The sequence below is a fragment of the Cricetulus griseus genome, chromosome 2 (assembly GCF_003668045.3).
Source record: "Cricetulus griseus strain 17A/GY chromosome 2, alternate assembly CriGri-PICRH-1.0, whole genome shotgun sequence".
NCBI lineage: Eukaryota > Metazoa > Chordata > Mammalia > Rodentia > Cricetidae > Cricetulus > Cricetulus griseus.
In genome coordinates this window covers 57104254-57126445 of record NC_048595.1, presented here as the reverse complement: position 1 = coordinate 57126445, position 22192 = coordinate 57104254, and the positions used below count along the sequence as shown (strand labels likewise).

At 40.0% G+C, this 22192-nt stretch overlaps 1 protein-coding gene across 10 annotated transcripts in view; it reads right to left on the bottom strand.

Annotated features, from left to right (window-relative positions):
* Positions 1 to 22192, bottom strand: part of Elavl2 (ELAV like RNA binding protein 2) — a 130888-nt gene that overhangs the window by 11448 nt on the left and 97248 nt on the right. For all 10 annotated transcript variants that reach the window (XM_027400408.2, XM_035439806.1, XM_027400404.2 and 7 more), the window contains exon 4: positions 1897 to 2050. In XM_027400408.2, the coding sequence (XP_027256209.1) occupies positions 1897 to 2050 (154 nt within the window). The remainder of the gene's footprint in view (positions 1 to 1896; positions 2051 to 22192) is intronic.

Here is a 22192-nt window from a genome sequence, read left to right as displayed (position 1 = left end):
TTTGCCTTTTTTGTATAAATGACATGCATTGTAGATGGTAAACACGTGATGGCTGAATATCAAAACCCACCCAGCCATTTCAGAGAAAGTATATGTTTTTCTTGAAAGTTGTAAGTATGAAGAAGAAATAATTATAAATATATCCTTTCATTTATCTACGGGCTCCTAACAACCCTGCTAGCATATTTCCAGCTCTCAGCAGGCTGAAGCAGGTGGTTTGCTACAAGTGTGAGATGCCAACTTGGTCACAGAGTGAGATCTTGAATTTAAAATAAAGAAAAATTAAAAAAAAACAAAAGAAAGAAAAAATAACAAGACACATACAAGAAGAGAAAAAAGAAAATAAAATACTAAAAAGTTTGGCTGCTCTATTAGGAAAGCACAGATTAAAAACTGGCATCCTCAAAGGCGGGACGGGACTACTTAAAGTGTGTATGGGGGGTGTGTGCCTATCCTCAAGATTGTGTACATTTGGAACAGAACCCCAGAATTGCAATTTGCAATTCTAGAAAGTTCCAGCAGGCTGCTGATGCCAGAGGTATGGGCCACCCTAAGGAAATACTAAGTCAGTCCACCTGTCACCCTTCACACTCCAGAAGGGCAATCATTAAAGGGAAAAGACAGGATTTTCATGTCACAGATGAAGCCTACTCTCAGTCCAATTTCTCATTAGGTACCAAATTCTTTTTAGAAAATGCTATGAAGAAAAACCATATTTCTGTTGCTTGAAATAAATCCTGTTTGAATTGTTATGCTTGGATTTTTATTTAGCCTCATTAACAGTGAGTGTGTGCACTGTGTCACCATAGTGTGACACAATGAAACAGGAGGATCGTAGAATAACTACTGCAACTGACACCCTGCCTTGTACACCCTCAGACTTTCTCATGGCAGCACAATCTACAGGTCATTCTCCCAGGCAAGTGTACACACTGTTGATTCTCTACCCAGAAGCCTATGAACAGCACTTCCTGTGAAGTCAATTAACAACACAGAAAGGAAAAGCAGACCACTCTGGCCAAATTCACAGCTGAACTGATCTCTACTTGAAGATTAAGACTGTGGCCTGATTTTACTCCGGGGATAATCTGCTCCTTTCTTACAATAAAAACTCACACATTGTAATATACGGTATCACAATATGACTGGCATGGAAAAAAGGCACTCCAGGTGATTTTCCACTGCCTCCTTTTCATATTTCTCTACTTTTAAAATGTTTGAAAAGGACGAGTAATGTTTTTATAGTAGAAAACTGTCTGTGTACCTTGTTTTAAAAATCTGTAATAATCCAATCCATATCAGCAGCTTTCTGTTAGCTAACAGTGCTGGCAGAAGTGCTCCTTACGTATAAACTTCTAATGAACATCTTCTCATTTCATTTGGTCAAAAGTTGCATTAGGCACAAAACAAATTGCTACCACTCACAATTCCATCCCCTTCCATATGCCTCTATGGCACAGCAGAGCCCTGGAAAACTGCCTCCACAGCAATTACCAGAGTGGATTCAGCCTCATCCCTGCTCACAGTACCAGCTGCATACTGCTGCAGTAAAATTTGCTTTTCACAAAAATAAGATTGTTTATAAGGAGGATAGGGGCCTTTTTCACACAGAGGCTTGAAAATGAAGATTATAGCATCTATAAATTTATTACAAGCCATGAAACAGGCTTCAAACCTGCACCTTCAGGGTGGAAATGACTCAAGCTTGCTCAGTCTACTCCACAATCTATTTCTGTCCATGCATATTTATGAACAATTCCAGCAGAAAATTGCATTTTCTGGCCCACATATACCTTTGATGTGTTCTAGAGGCAAGACTGCTGTGTGGGAAGACAGAATATTTCACAATCTGCCCATCAGGGAGCACAAGACTATCCAGAACCACTGCCTACTTACCAGTGACCTGGTCGACAAGAATTCGAGAAGTAATGATGCGCCCGTACTGTGAAAACAGCTGCTCCAACTCCTTCTGGGTCATGGTTTTTGGAAGCCCACTGACATATAAGTTTGCATCTCTGATAGAAGCTGAACTTGGGCGCGCATAGGAAACCTGAAAATGGGAATAAGGTTAAGCATACTGGCATACTCACTCCTTTTAGAAACTCAATGCCTACCTTGACAACTTCTCCATAAGGGGCAGCTAGCAAACACTGGCCTTAATATAAGTAGGATGCTGTCTATTAATTTTGGGGGGAGGTTCCAGACAAAAAGGAAATGCTATTTCTCGTGTGAAGAGGAAAGAAGATCTGCTCTAAGCATATCTGTGAGGTCTTGAACCAGACTAGTAGTACACACAGCATGGCACATTAATGGGAGCAGGCTGTTCTCAGCAGGGCCAACTGGAAACGAGAGATGTGGGATCAATCATTCCAAGTTAACACAGTTTGAAGTCATCAGATACATTTTATGACTTGTTTTCCATCCTCTGCCATCCCTGGATATGGTGGTATCCATCTAAAAATATGTAGCCATTATTAGTGAAGGCTTTCTTATAATTTATATCAGTGCCACTCTCACATAAACTCCCAGATTTAAACACACTAAGGAGTCATAACCTTCTTTGACAATTGTCTTCTCACCCATGAGTTTTCATGATCTTCATTTTTAGACCCAAAGTATTTTCACTGACTTTATCTGCTATTTAATGTTCTCTCAAAAAACCTTTAAATTAATTTTTAATACAATAAAATTTCATATTCTTTCCCCTCCCCTAATTCTTCCCAGATCCATCCTCTCTACTCTCCCATCTTCATGCTGTTTCTCTATGTTAAAGTAAAACAAACAACTAACAAAGTCCACCAAACTAAAGTCAGAAAAGCATGCATATATAAACAGGGAGTCCATTTTGTGTTGGCCAATACTCCTGAGCATAAAGCCTCCCCTGGTCTGTTGTTGATATAGCCAGTGTCACTCCATTGGATAAAATTGATTTTTCCTCTCCCAGAACATACCAATTACAGAGAGCTTTTCTGTTAGGGATGGGACCTTGTGTGTTATTTCCCCCCTTTTCCATGTTGGGATTTGTCTGACTGGAACTTGTTGGGGTTTTATGCATGCTGTCACAGTCTCTGTGACCTGTGAGCTTCTATGTGTATCAGCCCTGTGGTGTTGTATTTCCTTGGAGTTGTTCATCTTCTCTGGTTCTTATATATTTCTGCCTCCCTTATACTTAAAGTCTTTTAATGAATGAATCCCAAATTGTACAAGATGGAAGACAAATGGTCTGTACTAATTCAGGTCTTGCTCATCATTAGATCCTTAATGTTTAGAAATGACTAAAATGTGGTCAACGCAAAAATACGTGTGAATACTTCATTGATACAACAACCACACTGGACCACAACATTTGTGGCACAATCCATTATCCCATCTAGATGTCTTGCCCAAGCTTAAATCCATACCTGCTTTGTCCATCATATAAGCATTATTTATACATCTATGGGTCCCCTAAGTGATTCCTAATCATACTCCCTTTGGTTTGCCTGTGATCTCTTCAGGAATAGCCAACTATATGGACAGAAATTTTGCAACAAGGTCTGTCTTCTACATCATTCATAAAAATAGGCAAGACATCTAACTCTTGGATTGACTTGGTTGTAACAGGATAAATGAAAGACCCAGAGACTGATATTGGGGTTCAAACTTCAAGCTGAAGAACAGAAAAGCAAAGTAACAGATCACTAGCTTGTACCACTACCTCAGGCTGAATAGACTGATCCTGTTGCCCCTCCTCCACATGGCTGGAGAATCTTGAAGACTTAATGTCTTCCTATCCTCAATGTGGCTGGAGAATAAATGCCTGATACTGACTACTGAAGACCCTGCTCCAATCTTTTATATCCCTCTAGTGCTGGGATTAAAGTCGTGATCCCAGGTGCTGAGATCATCTTTGTGTGAGCTGTTTCTCTTTAGGACTGGATCAATCTTGTGTAGATCTGGGTGGCCTTGGACTCATATCGATCTGTCTACTTCTTAATCCTGAGTCCTAGGATTAAAGGTGTGTACCACCACCTCCTAGCTTCTGGCTGCTGGGATTAAAGGTGTGTGCCTGGCTTCTATGGCGTGTGGTTGACTTTGCTTTCTGAATCCTCAGGCAAGCTTTAATAAATCATAAATAACATATCACCACACTTGCTAGACTAACACAATATGATTATTTCTGCCTGATCATGTTACCTAGTAGTTCCCACCTTTAATTAGGCTTATTAATCCAATATAGGATCTTTTATGAAAATTAATGTTTTAATATCTAAAGCATCAACCATTTTCTTTTTGGTTTATGCCTGCAGATCTTTGTCACTTTTAAAAAGAACTTTCTAGGAAATAAGGCAAAAGAAGAAAACACAGGCTAGTTATTATATCAATTTATAAAGTTTTGAGTATCTTTTACCCTTGTCCCAACAGGGCTTACGTTTACTACCCCTATACTTATTCAATTGGTTTGCTCACTAACAAGTGAAAATAAGGATGCTGTTCCAAGGGCTAATTTGAAAGTCACATAAAGGAAAGTCACTGTCCTTTCCTACACAAAGGAATCTGGGACAAGAGTGAAGAGAAAATATGCACATACACTCTTTTCTCTTTGCACCTAGCTACTTAGTAATGAACATTTGCAAGTACAAAAGGAAAACTTGAAGTAATCAAAATAATATAAGCAAAAATTCAGCCTTGGGACTTCTGTGCCTATGATCCTGCAGCCACTGAAGTGTGTTTGAATCCAGTCATGTGAATACATGCATACCGAGGCTCTTTTCTGGACTGATTTGCAATCATCTAAGGAAGCTGAACAATCGGCACTTGGCCCACTTCTAGACTGACGATTTCATGGCTTTATTTCTGTTGCAGGGAGCCAGTCAGCAGTCAATCTGCCTTGGACCATGAGTCTGAAATGCACTTTTTGTGAAAAACCCACTTGCCATGGGCTACAGGTCAAGCATAAGCACTTAGGCATTGTCAATGAGTGGTCAAACAAGAAGGAGAAGCAGGCAGGAGGCTCAAGCTTAGCATGAGACAGGAGTGTCACAGTGGTGAAAGGTGACAATTCTCCAATCAGTGGGCCTAGTTCAAAGCTAGGTTCAATTCATTACAGATCCTTTTAAGTTGGGACAAACTCCTTAACCCTATTATATCACATAAACCACAGAATTTTACCTGTTTAAAAGTAGTTCTTAGGAATAAATGGGTACTTTTTAGTATGCTTGGCATTCTTAAGAGTCTAAGCATTGGGGTGGCTGTGTTATAAATCTTATCCACCTCTACATGAATCTGAGTGTGTCAAGACCTCCATGATTAAGTGTGGAGTAACTGAGTCCATCACTGATTTCCAGAGTCATTTATTCATGTGGTGACATTCACTGCTTTGTACATTTCAGACGTGCGTGGGTGAGGTGTTTTTAGTTATCCTGAAATATATTTAGGATAAAGGGCTTATATTTAGTGATTATGTAAAAACTGAAAGCATACTTGGATCAGTTGCCCTCCCCTCAATGTCCATTCTTTTGTTTGTTTGCTTTCCTCTTTGTTTGGTCTGGCTTTTCAAACAGGACTTCACTCTTTAGCCCAGGCTGTCCTGGAACTCACTATGTAGCCCAGGCTGGCCTCAAACTTAGGTCAACCCCTCCTACCTCAGCCTGTGGGTGCTTAGTTAGAGGTGTGAACATCCATAACAAGCTTAATATACACATTTAAATTCACATTATTTAATTCCAAATAATGTTTTAAAGTCCCTAAGACAAATCTTAAAACAGCATTTCTTTATAATGCTGTCAAAGAACTGGTTTCCATTACTAAATGCAAAACAGAGATGAAGATGATAGACTACATGAAAGTCCATGAAGGCAACAAACACTGCTTCACAAGGAAACCATATTCAAGCTTAGGTTTTTGCCAGATATAAAGCATGACCAAATAGTTTTCTTTCTGTGCCTTCAAGTCCCTTGTGAGGCAGTCAGGACACACATAAAAAGTAGTAGAAGAGGTAAAGGTAAGACAAATCCAGTGCCTGAGGTCATACAGAGCTGCTGCTGAGTTCTGGATTCACCAACTGATCTTGGCTCTGTGCCTTTCCCTCCTAGTCCGGCTTTCTTTTCATTGTCACACTACTGGAATTAGCTTGTCAGTTCACTTGTTTTAAGAGTTCAGAATTTTTATGTAACTCCAGACTGTTTCCTAAGACGTATCTATAAACTAAGCAAAGATAGCAGAAAAGATGTCACTAAACCAGTTATTTTTATGTCATATGAATTAATGTATTTCAAAGCAGCTTTTTAAAATTTGTTTATTTTGGTCGGGCAGTGGTGGCGCACACTGTGGTGTGTGGAGGCAAAGGCAGGTGGATCAATGTGAGTACGAGACCAACCTGGTGTACAAGAGCTGGTTCCAGGATGGCCTCCAAAGCCACAGAGAAACCCTGCCTCCAAAAGCCAAAAAAAGAAAAAAAAATTATTTATTTTGTATATATACAGTGTTCTGTTTGCATATACTTCTGTATGCCAGAAGAGGGCACAAGATCTTATTATAGATTGTTGTGAGCCACCATGTGGTTGCTGGGAATTGAACTCAGGATCTCTGGAAGAGCTGCCAGTGTTCTTAACCTCTGGGCCATCTCTCCAGCCACAAAGAAGCTTTTCCTAAGAGTAGTTGTCACCAGTTGAGATTAACTGCAAAAACCACACATCACAATTAAAATTAGTTTTATTATACCCTCTAATCCATATAAATAAAGAACACTACCCACAGGAATTTCCAAGAAGTGTAAGAAAGGGCACCCATGCTGACCCTTCTCCCATAATGCACCAGGTTCCATCCTATGCCTGTAAGTTTCTCAGAATTAAAGCAGCCCCCTTTCTTCTGCTGTCAAGAATATCACTGTCAACAACATCCTGCCTTCCAAGAAAAGGAAAACAATTCTTCAATTTCAGAGGATTATAAATACAAAGTACACTTTAGACTATGGTGGGAACCCTTGTAGTGAGAATCTTCATTGTGGGCATTTAAATCAGTTATCAGACCAACCTACCTAGTAATTATCAGTAATGGTCACCATTCTGCCTTTGCTGTGAATTTGGATGGATTTCTTGCTATCAATCTGCACCTAGAGAATCACACTGGGGTGTCTCCATCTTCAAAGTGCCAAACACCCTTGTGAGTCTTTAAAACTAAATTCCCTCAGACAAGACTCATGTGGGTTTTCTTTATGTGATGAATTCTGTACTAGAAATACTTCAACACAATGAATCTCTAGCATATGTCCTAGTGGAGGCCAGTAGCTTCTTCCTTCAGCAAATGTGAACTGATCTCCAACCTACAGTCACTGAATTAATATATGGGTTTGTATCTTAAAATTTCACTGCCATTTAAACAGGTGAATATTTAATGCCTGAGGAGCAAGGTTATGAAATGTCAAAACTACTAAGTGAAGGATCTAATTTAAGAGGCAGCCAGAGCGTCTGCAATTTAAATATTTAAAGATGATACAGGGAGTACAAAAACTGAACACCAATCTGCTTCCAAGATAGCAATTTAAAACTCAGGTTTATTCTGGAATTTCTCACAAGCCTACAAGTGATATAATAAACCAAGACAAGAAATACTGAGACTACTTGATGGAAGGAGTAGGGAGGGGGAAGCAGCAGGCAAAGAGACCCTCTAGTCAATGCTTCCCAAAGTGTGCCTCACAAACAAGATTACACCAGACAAACAGAAAAAAACAAACTTACCAAAGTAATTAGGTCTCAAAAATGGAGTACTCTGAAACATGCTATATTCTTTGTAATTAAAAACCCATTTCATCATCATCAGCTAAAACTAATTTACACATTAAACATGCAAAGATGAGTAACACATATACTAAAAGTGGGCTATTTTGAAACACGTTAATCAAAATACACAGAATTAAAGGGAACAAAAATATGGATAAAAACTATGCTTCATTAAATGTGAAGATTACTATCTTAGAACATTAGTGCATTCTACAGAAGCCATCTGAAACAATTCCATCCAAAAGCACTACTGCCCTGCCTCTGAGTCATCAATAGGAATATCAGAAGTAGTGATGTTAATACTGGTAGATTAAAGTGGTATGATCCACAAATGAACAAAGCAATCCCTTTCTTTTTAAACTATGAAGATCTGAAAAAATCACCCACTGACAAGATCACCAATGAATAACTTTTATCATTTGTCAACTATTGACCCATAACTACAAACATTAAACTTGAAAATTAGATACTTGCCACTGTAGACATTTTTTAAAAGCCTTGTTCATTTTCTTCTAACTGAAAAGAGTAGAAAAGGTCATAATTATGCCCATTTACACTCCACGTTAATTGCTGTTCATATCATAAATCGAAAGCCCGATTGGGACTATCTGCAGAAGTGACTATCACTAAATTCAAGTTGGCTCTCAGTGTACTAAGTGGAATCAAAGGTCCTATGACAGCATCATGGCTCCACAATTGGCTGCTGCATTGCTTCCTCCCAAGGTACTTAGAACACACACAGAGGGATTCATCCTCAGAATACAATTCAGGCCAACGACCTCAAAATGTACCCAAAGGGAAGAGGTGTGCTTTAATCAGCTTCCACATGCAAAAAGCTATCAGAGCCACCTCTCAAAACACACCAAGCATATGCACTCCCACGGGTGGCAAATGAGAAAGGCTGACAGTGCAGAATAAAGACTAGCTCTAGCATTTATGTTGGGGCTAAAAGAAATGATCACTTTTGGCAAACAGTTTATGTTACACATTAGCGTAGTTTCCTTTGCTATTCCAAGATACAGAAGTTAGAAAACATTACCAGTGGAAAAAATACAGAATTTCAAGTTTTATTTAAAACAGATTTGTTCAATGTTTTGACTAATAATGATTGCTTCAACTCAACTGAGTTCAGAGATACCAGGGAACACTTTTGATGGTGTTATTCTCTGTTTAAAATGCCTGGAGCACTTCCTATTGCTTTTAGAGTAACCTAAAATTTCTTGGACCTTTATGCTCAGGGCACTGCCTACTTTTTCTATATAAATTTAAATAACCTACAGTTTCCCTGGGCTTCCTGCTCCCCTGCTTGTCTGCATGTGTGTTAAAAAAGGCTGCTGCTCTGACTCACCTATATTTCAGTCATTTCTGACTTCTTGCAGAGAGACGTATCTAGTCTAGTACTACATAAAAGCCAATGCTTGCCAGTCCCATCCACTGTAGTCCAAATCCCATGCCTCATTACCTGTATCTACAGTGAACTGATTGTGCTGGTTTCTAAATACTGACTGAAGCAGGGCAAGCTTACTATTATCCTGTCATATTAGTGACATGAGTCCTTGAAATAGGGAAATAACCAATATACTACTTTGCATGCGCTGGTATCGACCACACATTTATTGGGATAAAGATGGTACTCAATGGTTGTGAACTAACTTGGTGAGTTTATAAAACTTTGCTTAAAAGTTAAGAAAAGCCACAAATCCAATATGGAACACCAAAAGTTCAAGGTAAGCATTACCAACAGAAGGGACTGCCAATTCTATTTAAACATGCTCAACAGGAAGTTTTAGCTCTTAAACTGAGGCTTTAAATCCCTGAAAGAAACAATCTTCAAAAGAATAATATGGTGCTGATGTGGTGGTGGTGGTGGTGGTGGTGGTGAGGCTTAGTGTTGGAGTGAAAAGAAGACATAGATCATTTAATTCCATTTCTTTACACATAGAAAAGACAACTGTGACACAGAAAGGCAAGTAGATTGTCCAAAGACACAAAGAGGAGAATCAGGTGTTCCATTTAGAGGTATGACTCTTTTATCCCTGAATTTTTTTTTCATTATACCATTTGTTGAAATGTGGCCTTTGTACTCACAAATAACTAGTGAAATGTCAGTCAATAAGAGGATGAGCAGCTGTTGCCAAGGAGATACCTGAAGAGATGCTGTGAGAAGTTAAGGAACTTTGCTTTGATAAATTAAATATTCTCTTATGTACATGCAAGAACTATGAAACATGGATGGTGAGAGGGCTCAGTGTATTAAGCACTTGTCATGTAAACCTGATGACCTGAGTGTAGTCCCTGTAAGCCACATAAAGGTGGAGGGGGGAGAACCTACCCCACAGAGTTGTCCCCTGACCTCCATGTGTGTGCACACATACACAGTAATGACAATAATCATGTTTTTAAAATATGAAACACATCAAAGGGTGTACTTGATTAGTACAAGTACAGAACTTCTTTCTACTACTAATACCCAAGATAAATTTAGGTTATGTGTGAAAAAAATAAGTTTTTGGAGGCAGGCCAGCAGAGTAAAAAGAAAAACTAAGAATCTTGACATTCCACCAATTTACACCAATTGAAATACACCTATAATACAAGTTCTCCTATATCAAGTGCTTCTGCTTCTTTTGAAAATCATACACCATTTAAAAGACAGACACAACTTGTTGTTTACACTATGGAGGTTTCTCAGCCTCATAGCAGTTTTAAATTTCATTAAGTAAAAGTCAAAGCAATTGACCTTAGCTCCAACATAAAGACGAAGCTAAGAATAAGAATAACTGATCGGAAGACACTGTTAAAAGATAGTACTGAGAACACTGAATGGCAAAGAAAAAATAAAAGCATACTGGCTGTAAGGCTTGTGCCAAGCAAACTAGCAATTGCAGAAATGACATATGTGCTTTCTTTCTACATTTGGTGTAAACGAAGCCTCTGAGCATGACACCAAGCAGAGTTAAGTGGAACCAATTCCATCCAAGTGTATCAGTTAAAAGAGGGTCCAAATGGCTGTGGTGGAGGACATGATTCTATCTTCCCAGGTATGATAGTTGGGTTAGAAATCATGGCTGCCCTCTACTGTTGTTTCTCTTTGACTGTAGCAGGCAAATAGCTTAATGAGGATCCTTCATAGTAGTAACACCAAATAGCATATATGTGACCAAGACCGTCCCAAGACACAACAAAACACAATGTTTTCCAAAAGAAAACCTCAAGTATTATTATTATTATTAGGTTTAATTTCAGGTAAGAAGACACAGTGAGGACAACTTGGCATGTGATGTTTTAAGAGGACAATAGTTCAGATACTGCATAAATAAGAATGCCAAAATCCACTGCAATTACTGAAGTCTATGCTTCAGGACTACATGGACTTTATAACATGGAAGCAGACCTAACAGTGAAGGAAACTGCCTTACCAAAAGCAGAGGCAACATCCAGAATCCTTTTTTATGGGGAGAGGGGATAGAGTGTGATGGAAGAAAGCAGAGAGTCTTGCCATATAGCCTAGGCTGCAATCCTCATGACTCAGCTTCCCAAGTGCTGGAATTACATGTGGGCATCACCACATGAGTCATGCCAAATCTTTACAAGAGACAACAGAAGAGCTTGACTCGTTTTCTATTTCCAACCAAACAATTGCACATTAAATATTTCACGTTCTTAGTCCCTCCTGTATAGAGTTGTTAGCATCTGTGTCTAATTTTTTAAAAAAGGGTACAAAATGAGAAAGGTAACTTTAGAGGGCAACAATAATAGAAATAATAAATTTAACAGAGGAATATTCAACTCCAGATCAGGGCTGTGTACGTTTCTGTGCATAGGATGGGATGGGCTGGTACCAATTCACTACACACAAGTTGCCTAATGTTTCCATGTGATTCCCCAATAGAATACTTTAGCATGTGACAGAGTGCATAGCACAAATATGCTATGACAATGTTCAATGGATTTAAAGGGGAGACCTTGGTATTTAGTCATCAGGACTTCTGTGTGAGGTGTCTGCAATACTGCCAAGCATCAGCTGCCTTGGAACTTCTGCAAAGGACAACAGCATAACTACTCAGAGCCTTTATAAGTTTTAAGCTCCTCCAGGGCTGAAATTCTTAACTATATGCCCATTTTACAGCCCACCCAGTATATGATGAGTGGATAGAACTCAGGGACTTGGGAAGGAGCTACCTATAAAGTACCTGTCCAGCTCAGTGATTAGAAGTTGTGATATTCAGAAACTGAACTGACAACCAGGGAGCCTGCATGAGACTGACCTAGGCCCTCTACATATATGTGACAATTATGTAGCTTGGTCTATTTGTGGGACACATAACAATGGGAGCAGGGGCAGTCCACAATGCTTTGGCTGACTCTTAGGAATCTATTCCTCATACTGGGTTGCCTTGCTCAGTCTAAATACAAGGAGAGGTGCGCTTAGTCTTATAGCAACTTGATATGCCGTGCTTTGCTGACACCCATGGGAAGTCTGCCCCTTTCTGAACAGAAACAGAGACGGACTGGATGGGAGGATGGGAGGACGGGGGGGGGGTCAGGTGGGGGAGAGAATGGGAAAGAGGAGGGAGGGGAAACTGTGGTCAGGATGTAAAATACATTAATTAAATTTAAAAAATAAGTCATGATATTTGCCCAAAAATGTTCAACTGGCATTTATGCTTCCTGGGAAACAACAGGGGTTAAACTAGCTTGAAGAAATCAAGATGTCCTCATCCACTTTCCAATAATGGCTTCCTAAGGGTTCTTTCAAAATTATGAAACTTGAACAGAGGACATTTCTAATTGCTGTACTATATATCTCCTAAATCATCCTAGGCCATAATGTACTTGTATATGAATGTTAGTATGTCTCTTAACACAGTGTCAACAGGTTACAATGCTGGCATGGAAAGGTAATCTCATCTCTAGTGCTGGCTGATAATGTATACAAAAGTGAGAATAGCTCAGAAAGCCCTCTTTGGTAAATTTGATATCCTAGAGCTTTCACCATCTCTACCTAAGGTCTGAGAAGAAGAGAGGACACTCTGAAAGAGTCATGGGCAATAGGCAGATATGGACTGATAGGACACACAGGGAAAACCTCACTTGAAGGAAAAATTTAGCTCAATCTTCAGAAAAAGATAACCCTTCAGACATCCATTGTGGGGTCATATCTTCAACATCTAACTATGCCTGCAAGGAAGTGACAGAGCTTTACCCTGCCCACCCAACATTAGAGATGGCTTTTCAAAGTACCCAGAAATGTTGTTTTTAGTTGTACTGAAGTTACAAGGTTCTCCACTTTTGAGCATTTGAGCATGTAAGCATGTCTCCTAACAGGGATCCCCAAAGAGCAAACCACTAGCAGCAGTCAAAGGTAATGTTGGTTAAATAGATAATAAACAAAACAAGTGCTTCTAGGACCAAATAAAACTGATAATGGCAGAGGTGTGTGTGTCAGTATAAGTGACGAAGGACAGAAGGCATGGAGATGGGAGTAAGCTTTGCATTCTGAAGGATAAGGAACCCAGCCCAGACAGAATACAGATGCTGACACCACTGAAATGGTGAGCTGGTGCAGCTCGTAAGAGCAAAGGAGGAATGGCTGAAAGGTGGAAGAATCACCTGACAGGAATAAGCTAAGAAGATAAGGGTATTTTCCCATCGTGACCTAGACAAAGAGAATGGCTAACACCAGTGTGCCAGTCAGTCTCTTACTCCTATCTAGAGTAAGTTTCTTTTTGTTCTGTATATAGCAGACACACTTCTTCAGCATATTAGTTCCATATTAGTTCAGACACTCAAGTCTTCTCTAACCTATTTACACATACAGTAACAAAGGTAAACTGGTCCTGTCCCTTTATGTTAAGGAAACACTGTAGAGAAACTTCAGCTTGGTGTGGGGTCTTTGAACAGCTTAGTGAGTCCCACAGGTCACCATGGATCTCCTTGGAATAAGCCAAGCCTGTTTCTAAGAGTAAATGATGACTAGCCAAATCCATTCTTGTTCCTCTAATGATCAGGCCTAAAGAGGCTTAGATGCAGATTATACACCTACATTTGGTACAATATCCCTATGAATCTATTCTGTCAAAGGGGACTGCTTGGCAGAATACATAAACTTCTGTAATTTTCAGATTTAAGTTTCTTGCTAAGGGGGAGCAATATCAAAGCTTCTGTACCCCAGACATTCCTGTGCTTCTCTCCTTTCTTCACTGAATGAAATCATTCTGTAGAAGCCTGTCACCTCACTGCAGTAGTCAGTCAATGCAGAGCACTCTAGAAAGTCAGGGACATGACCATTCCCACTGCTCTCTGCATTCACTTAACTAACATGCAAATAACAGTCATATAAAGTAGGTGCTATCTCCCCTACTAAGTAACCATGTCAAGGTCAGACTGCTACACCTTATTCTAAGTTGTTTCAACATTTAGCAAAGGTAACAGGAACATACTACACACTCAAAGGGCTTATGAAATTAACATTACAGATATGTTTCCTGCCTAAGACTGCAAAGCCATGACAATATAATCAGTTATTTTTCAAGTTAATTTTTCAAGTTTTACATTTGTTTATCCTTGTCCTTTTAAGGGTGTGAGGTGGGTAGTACTTGTGTGATAGGAAAAGGTAACATTTAAAAGCTAGCAACTGGGCTAAAGATAGTTGGTAGAGTGATTACCTAGCATGCATGAGGCCCTACCATGGATGCATGGATCCCCAGTACCACATAAACTGGACATGGTGGAGCATTCCTAAAGTCTCAATATAGATCAGAAAGTCAAGTCTTCCTTAGCTACACAGGGTATCCAAAGCTAGACTGAGTTACAGGAGACCCTGTTTTAATGCTGCTAATGGTGATGGTGATGATAATAATGGTAATGAAGTTAGCAAACATTACTACTCAGAGACTAGTCTTGGTCTGGTCCTCTACAGTGCTTAAGGCTTTAAGAGAATAGAGTTCTTGAGCATATTATAATCGTTTCTACCAAACCTTTTAGTGGTCCCAATACTCTGGAGGAGTAGGAGGGATAGGAGGATTTGGGGAATTTAGATCTCAGTATAATAGTTTATACAGCAATTTTCAGGCCAACCCGGGCTACATGTCACCCTTTAAAACCACTACCATGATATACTTTTAAAAAGTTATCTCATACATCCAAAGATAACTTCCTAACAAACTATTTTCCACACTCAAACACATGACAATAGTTTTCCCAAAAATTTCCCTTTAGACACCTATTTTTAAAACCTGCAACCCAGGACAGTGAGATACCTCAGCAGGTAAAGCATTGGTGTTAAACCCAATAACCTTGAGTTCAATCCCGAGAATGTATATGTGAACAGTAATAAATTAACTCCTACAAGTTGTCCTTGGACCACCACATGCATGCTGTGACACCTACATTGTTTTTAATTAAAAAATATCTGCATATACAAAAGTAAGAAGTTACATCTCTTTTATTGTTACATAAACTGTATACAACATCCAAGACAATGATTGGGTGTCTGAGGTAACTCAATTATGGGTACATGTACACACATTTTCATTCAAACAGTTACAAAACTATTTTCTTTCCGGGGTGGCCTGTCTATAGCAAGCCTCAATCAGTACAAAGCATGTAAATTAAACAACAACAACAATTAAAACAACAACAAGCAAATGAACAAACAGAAAACTCCCATCAGTTGCAGGAGATATTCAGGACTTAGCCTTTAAATGAAACAGAGTGAGAATTTGCGTGAGGAAGACATTTTTGTACATGACGGGGAGGGAGATTTATATAAAATACGAAATGCTTCCCACAGAGCTAAAGGAGTTTCTCCAACATGTTTTTTGTAGAAGTGATTGAAGTTATATGACTGTTAGAAATTTATTCAGTACCTATGGGGATAACATTATTGAGTGTTTGATGACTTAAGTCTACAAAGATAGCTCTTTCTCTCTCAACATGATCAGACACTGGAGAATAATCATGGGAAAGCTTTCTTTTAAATGAACTGATTTGTAAGACTAATGGTCTCATTCAAAGATGAGATCCTCCATTCTCCAAATGTCTATTAGACACCTGAGCTGTATATTCCCCCAAACTGCTTTAACAAAAAATAATTACTGTATTCTTAAAGCTTTTCCTGTGACAGTTGTACAGATTTTACAAGAAAAGTTTTATGGGATACATGATGACCTTCCCAGGACAAAAGAAAGAGATGGAATCACAGCCATTTCTAGAACATCTCCAGAAACTTAAGAAGAGAGCAGTGAAAGGGGAGTCAGCCACCTTCATCTTTGTTCTGAGACTCTGACACAAAGCATCCTCTTCAGACCTGACTTCACCTTCAGAATCCCATCCTGTGGTATTTAATTACACAGAATGATCTGGCACCAGGCCCTCTCCTTGGGTCTTGCTGATTGATAGCATCAATAACACTCACTAGCTGTAATTAACCTTCCGAATACTATCCTCTTTGCTCCTGGTCGATCAATGTTCTTTAATACTCAGAGAACAAAGTACAAAGGTAAGAGGTGGTTTTAGCCTTCACCTTCACAGTTCACTTGACTTTGTGGGCCAGGTTAGTTTGCAGAAAATGCATACCTCACAATTCCCTCAAGACACTGCTTAGTGAAGAACACTTTAAAAAAATTTCTTTGGTTATGACAATTTCTTACAAATCTGTTTTTGCAAATATGATTAGGCTTCTAGAAAACCTGTATACTGCTTTCATGTAGTTGTGTGGGGCAACATTTACTTTACAAGTTAAAAGGTCTTAAACTAAGGTTGCTGACAGCAAATGCTTTCTTTCAAAACTATTTATAGTAAGCTTCAGTTTTTTATGATAATGAAACAAATTGATATTTGGAGGAAGGCCCTAGACAAAAACGTAAAAAAATCAAGATCCTAAGGAAAAGTTCGAAAAGAGGGGTGTGGGGGTGATAGGAACATATAATGAATTACAAAATCATCTTTTATAACATGAACATCTGCACAGACCACCATGAAGACCCATCTTAAATGCACGGGCTTTAAACAACCATAAGGATATATAGGCAAAAAGTAATGTTATTTTACTCGTCAAGTACCTGATGATCCATAATATTCTGAAAAGGAGTTAACTATCTGGGTGTGGGGAGGGGGCATCTATTGCTTCTTCATTAAACCCATCATTTTATTCACTTAATGCACATTGCTCTGCCATGAAGATCATTTACAAGAACACACAAGGAGGTCTTGCTATTTGAGTACACCTAAATGTAAATTATAAAGGCTCACCAACCCAGGCCACTTGTGACAGCTGTTAAGAGTAATATTCTCTTTGGCCCAGGTCTGCTGGTCAGTCAGTAAACCTTGGTGGCTATAAATCTGTATTTTATCAACCACTCCATCCTACTGATGCCGAGGAACAACAGAAGTTCTGTCAACCCCTCATCAGGAAGATTTAAAATCCACAATGTTCAAACTGTGGGCCTCACTTGTAAGGATTTCCTGGAGAGCTCATAAAAATCAGAACCACCAGGTCCTACTTACTGTCCTCTAATGTTAGTTTCTGAATGAGACAATTCCCATGTTGCAACTTAAAAGCATTTACAGGGATATAAAACGCCAGCAAATGCAAAATTGCAGAGGTAAAAGTAAGTCCATAGAATCCTAAGGATTTCCAGGAACTCAGACTGCTTGAAAGTTGCTCTTCTGAGCCAGAAGCCCTTAGCCTGGCTAGGCCCTGGGGAACTGTGAAATCATACAACTGCTATTGCACTCAAACTCACCAAGTGTGTGTTTGGGGGAAGGGGGTGCTCTCCATGTATCCATAACCTTTCTAGGGAAGAAAGGAAGGCTGTAAAAATAAAACAGGCAGGAGATATCAAGTTTCTAAATACAAATAAGTAAAAACAATTCATGGAGACTACTATTTTTCTGAGTTATCAGTTTCCAGGACCCAGTACAATTTTGCCTCTTTCTTGTCACTCACTAAGAAGGGCTCTTTGAGACTCATTAGCCACCCCAGAGCCTGAGCAGGAAGGATTAAACTCCCTGTTCCTGTGGAGGGAAGTAGCTTTACACTAATGACAAAAAAAAAGAAAGAAAAACAAAAAAAAGAGAGAGAGAAAGGAAGGAAGGAAGGAAGGAAAAGAGAGAAAAGGGGGAAAAAGGCATGCCAGAAAGATCCGAGATTTTATTATCTTAAGAATAACTTGTGCTCCAATTTATATCAGTGAAAGACACCATAATAAGCAGTTGCCTCTCAAAATGGAAACGAGTTATTTTTAAGAGTCCTATGACATTACTGTGAAAAGTAGCCATAGCAAAGAAAGGATAGATTCCTTGAAGTTAGCACTTAACTCTGCCTAACTAGCTGCACAGAACATGGCAAACAGATCAAGCACCAGCTTTCCCTGCTCTACCCACCATGGCCATAAGCAGTGAGAAATCAGAGCAGCCAGCAGCTACCAAGACCTACAGAAATGGAGGCACACTTCTACGACAGCATGGAAGGTGGACCAGGGTCAGGTCAGGACAGCATATTCTGGCCATGTGAGTCAGATTCATATTTTCTTCTCTTACTGTTAGCATAAAATCCAAACCCAAAGACATCCACATACACAGGACTATCCCATTGCCTTACATAGTAGCTTCTTCTTTAGGTATTAAAAAGGCTGGGGCCGAATGATTCAAATTCCAGTTGACTAGGACTGATTAAGTGTCCAAACAACCCCCCACCACAAAACAAGCAAGCAAGCAAGCAAACAGAAACAGCAACAATTCCCTAAACGCCCCTCCCACCCCCCAGCATTCAAGTATTACTTTCATGCCTGTCCCCTCACTTCCAGACAGGTGCACGCTAAAGGGTGTTAACCCTTTTACTCCAATGGAGATAGCTATAAAAGCTTAAGATCTCCAGACTGGCTATAGAGAGAAACGGCCAGTATTCTCTAGGCTAGATATCACAGAAATAAGTAAAGCCATCTCCGAGGGCCATGATGTTCCTTCAGGACATGCTTGGGCAACAAAATGACCCACCAGGTTCCTCCTGAGGAAGACAGGTTCAGTGGACTGCTGACACTTCTACCATCACCACACTCCATGGCCCATTGTGTGGCAGGTGGACTAACAGCAAGAGGGCTGGGGATACTGCCACCAGGACCTACCCCCACCCTATCTTCTCTATGAGCTTAGCTTTTGCTCCAGCATCTTAGAAAATGATATTCAAAGAATATCTGTTCAAAGAATGGAAAGGTACTGGGAATTCTCAAATGCTCATCTAACTCTCAGCTGGCTATAAAAGGCCAGAGGGTGACAAGCAGGTCTGGACCCTCTGGCTATGTACCCACACATGGACAAAGCTAGGCAAGAAAGAAATCATGTATAGGCTTTGATGAAGCAGTCTATGAAACACATGGAGGAGTCTTAGTAGGGATCATCCTTATAGATCCCTGAGAATTTCTCTAGCAGCAGGTTTCTCCCTAACCCCAAAATGGTTCCCTCTTTTAAGATATCTCTTTCATTGCTCTCACTCTCTCCCCTTCCTTCCCCCAAATTGGTCTTTTTGATCTTTCATGTTCCCATTCCCCATCCTCTCCCTTCTATCCCCCTCCCAGTTTACACAGGAGATCTCAACTATCTTCCCTTTCTAGGGCCTTCCATGTGTGTCCCTCATAGGTACCCCCTTTGTACCTAACATCTCTGGGGTTGTGGATTGTAGCCTGGTTATCCTTTGCTTTACATCTAATATCCACTTATGAGTAAATACATATTCTGTGTGTCTTTCTGGGTCTGGGTTACCTCACTTGAGGTTGTTTTTTACTAGTTCCCATCTATTTGCCTGCAAATTTCAAGATGTCATTGTTTTTTAGTAATGAGTAATACTCCATTTTGTAAATAGACCGCATTTTATTTTTAACCCATTCTTCAGTTGATGGACATCTAGGTTCTTTCCAGGTCCTGGCTATTACAAATAATGTTGCTATGAACATAGTTGAGCAAATGTCCTTGTGGCATGACTGTGCATCCTTTGGATATATGCCCAGGAGTGGTATTGCTGGTTCTTGAGGTAGACTGATCTCCGTTTCTCTGAGAAGCCTCCATATAGTAGACAGGGTGTTGGAATAGGCCTTCCCCTTTAACCAGATTAGTGACTATCCTAATTGGCATCATAGAACCTACATCCAGTAACTGATGGAAGCAGATGCAGTGACCCACAGCCAAACACTGCGCTGAGCTCCTGGAGTTCAGTTGAAGAGAGGGAGGAGGGATTATATGAACAAGGAGGGTTAAAACCACAATGGGGAAAAACCACACAGACAGCAGGCCTGAGGTAGAGGGAGCTCACAGACTATGGACTGGCAGCTGGGGAACCTGCATGGGGCCGAACTAGAGCCTCTGAATGTGGGTGACAGTTATGTGACTTGCTCTGTTGGGGGGCGGGGGGATGGCAGTGGCACCAGGACCTATCCCAAGGGCATGAACTAGCTTTTTGGAGCCCACTCAGTATGGTGGGATACCTTGCTCAGTCTTGACACAGGGGTTAGGGGCTTGGTTCTGCCTTAACTTGGTATGCCATTCTTTGTTGACTCCCCAAGGAAGTTCTTATCCCTTTCTGAGGAGTGGATAGGGGATGGGGAGGGTAGGAGGCCGGGCAGGAGAGAAAAGGGAGGTAGGAGGTGGGGCAGGAGAGAGAAGGGGAGAAAGGAGGAACTTGGTTTGGTGTGTAAAATGAAAAATACTTAAAATACTTAAAAATAAATACATGGAGGAGCTCTCATATAAATAACTCATCAATAAGGTCACCTGTTATTTTGCATCAAGTAAGGACTGTGTAAAATGGACTTAATATAGATGTAAGAACTTTGCAAATAGCCCATTAAAAGCTGAAACATGGCTCTACACTATTGCATTTTATGATCACAACCAAAATTAGGAGAGCACATACTAAGCCTATCTGTACATTTTTAAAAGCTAAGAAGTCATTGCTCAGTATTCTTTGTTGCTCCATTTCTAGAATGCACTCTTTCACCCATGTTTTGTCTTTTCTTATAGTTTAGTTGGCTTGGCACTGGACAAAGTTCTGAAGGAATGAAATAAATGATGTTTATTAGGCTAGAACTGATAGGTGGTCAGCAAAGTTAAGACCTGTACTTCAAATGATTATTTCCAAGGTTTGAAATCTTTTCAAGGGCAGGGAAAATAATGGCCTACAGATAAGTTTTGAAATGAAGGAACACTGTATGATGTGATTCACAAATTCTACACTTTGACTATCACCAAAAATAAAGTACTCCAGCCAGAAAATTACTGGGTGGCTTAAGATGCTCAGACATATACAGAGTCTAGACACAAATAAATGTTCTCTTGGAATGAACATCAAAGTCCATTCCCATCACTGTTACTCCCCAAACTCTGCCAGATGTCTGTCACCTACAGAAAATGTCTCCTTTACACAATATTCTTACCTTCCAGCATCTGTTGTCATTTCAAGGTCATTTTTACATTGCACCAGCAAGTTCAATATGGCTCCTCTAACATTTGCTTTCAAATTCCCACCCCCTAGATGTGCGTGAACAGTCAACATTACAGCGTTTGTCCTAAAGCTCCCAGAATTATGCTGCCAGCCATTGTATCAGAGCACTTGCCAACTGGCAATTCCTTAGCACAGCTTCCACCTACTCTATAGTCATCTCCTCCTACTCTATAGTATGATCAGATTGTGTAATATATAGAGAATGTTTCCTAATAGTTAGAATACAGCGATTTACAATGATAAATGAAATCCAACCCCACCCCAATCATCCTGTGGCAAAAGGAGGCTGCATAAGCAAAGGATTTCTCAACACAAGCTGCATTGAGTACAATTTCAATTGGTGGAGGAAGTCAAAACTGTCAAGCCCTCAGTAAGGAATGCTGATTTCCATAACCAAATCATCACACAGTGAAGCATTAGTTTACCAAAAACTGGACTGGGAGGTAGAGGCACCAATATTCCTACCTCAGGGGGCGACAGAAAGACACCAAAGTATAAAGTAAATATTGGTATGAATTACTAACATAAATCTATCAATTGCAGGTTGAATATCTACTACCTGAAATGATTCAAACCTGAAGTGTTTTGGGGACTGGAGTGTGGCTCAGTATAAGTACATAATGACTTAAGTTTGGAGCATCCAAAATCCACTTAAAAAGCTGGCTAGGCCCAGGGGCCACTGGTTAACTTATCACTCAAGAGGCACATTAGCTACCAATACTAATCAAATTGTCAAGCTCTAGGTTCAATGAGAGGACCTGTCTCTCACACCACCTTCAAGCTTCCATATGTGCGCTCTCTCTCTCTCTCTCTCTCTCTCTCTCTCTCTCTCTCTCTCTCTCTCATGCTCGCTGTGTCAATCTCTGGCCTTCTGTGTTTACCGATGCAACATGGGTGAATGTCAGCAGCTCTGGCCTTGCTCAGGAATGTTCTC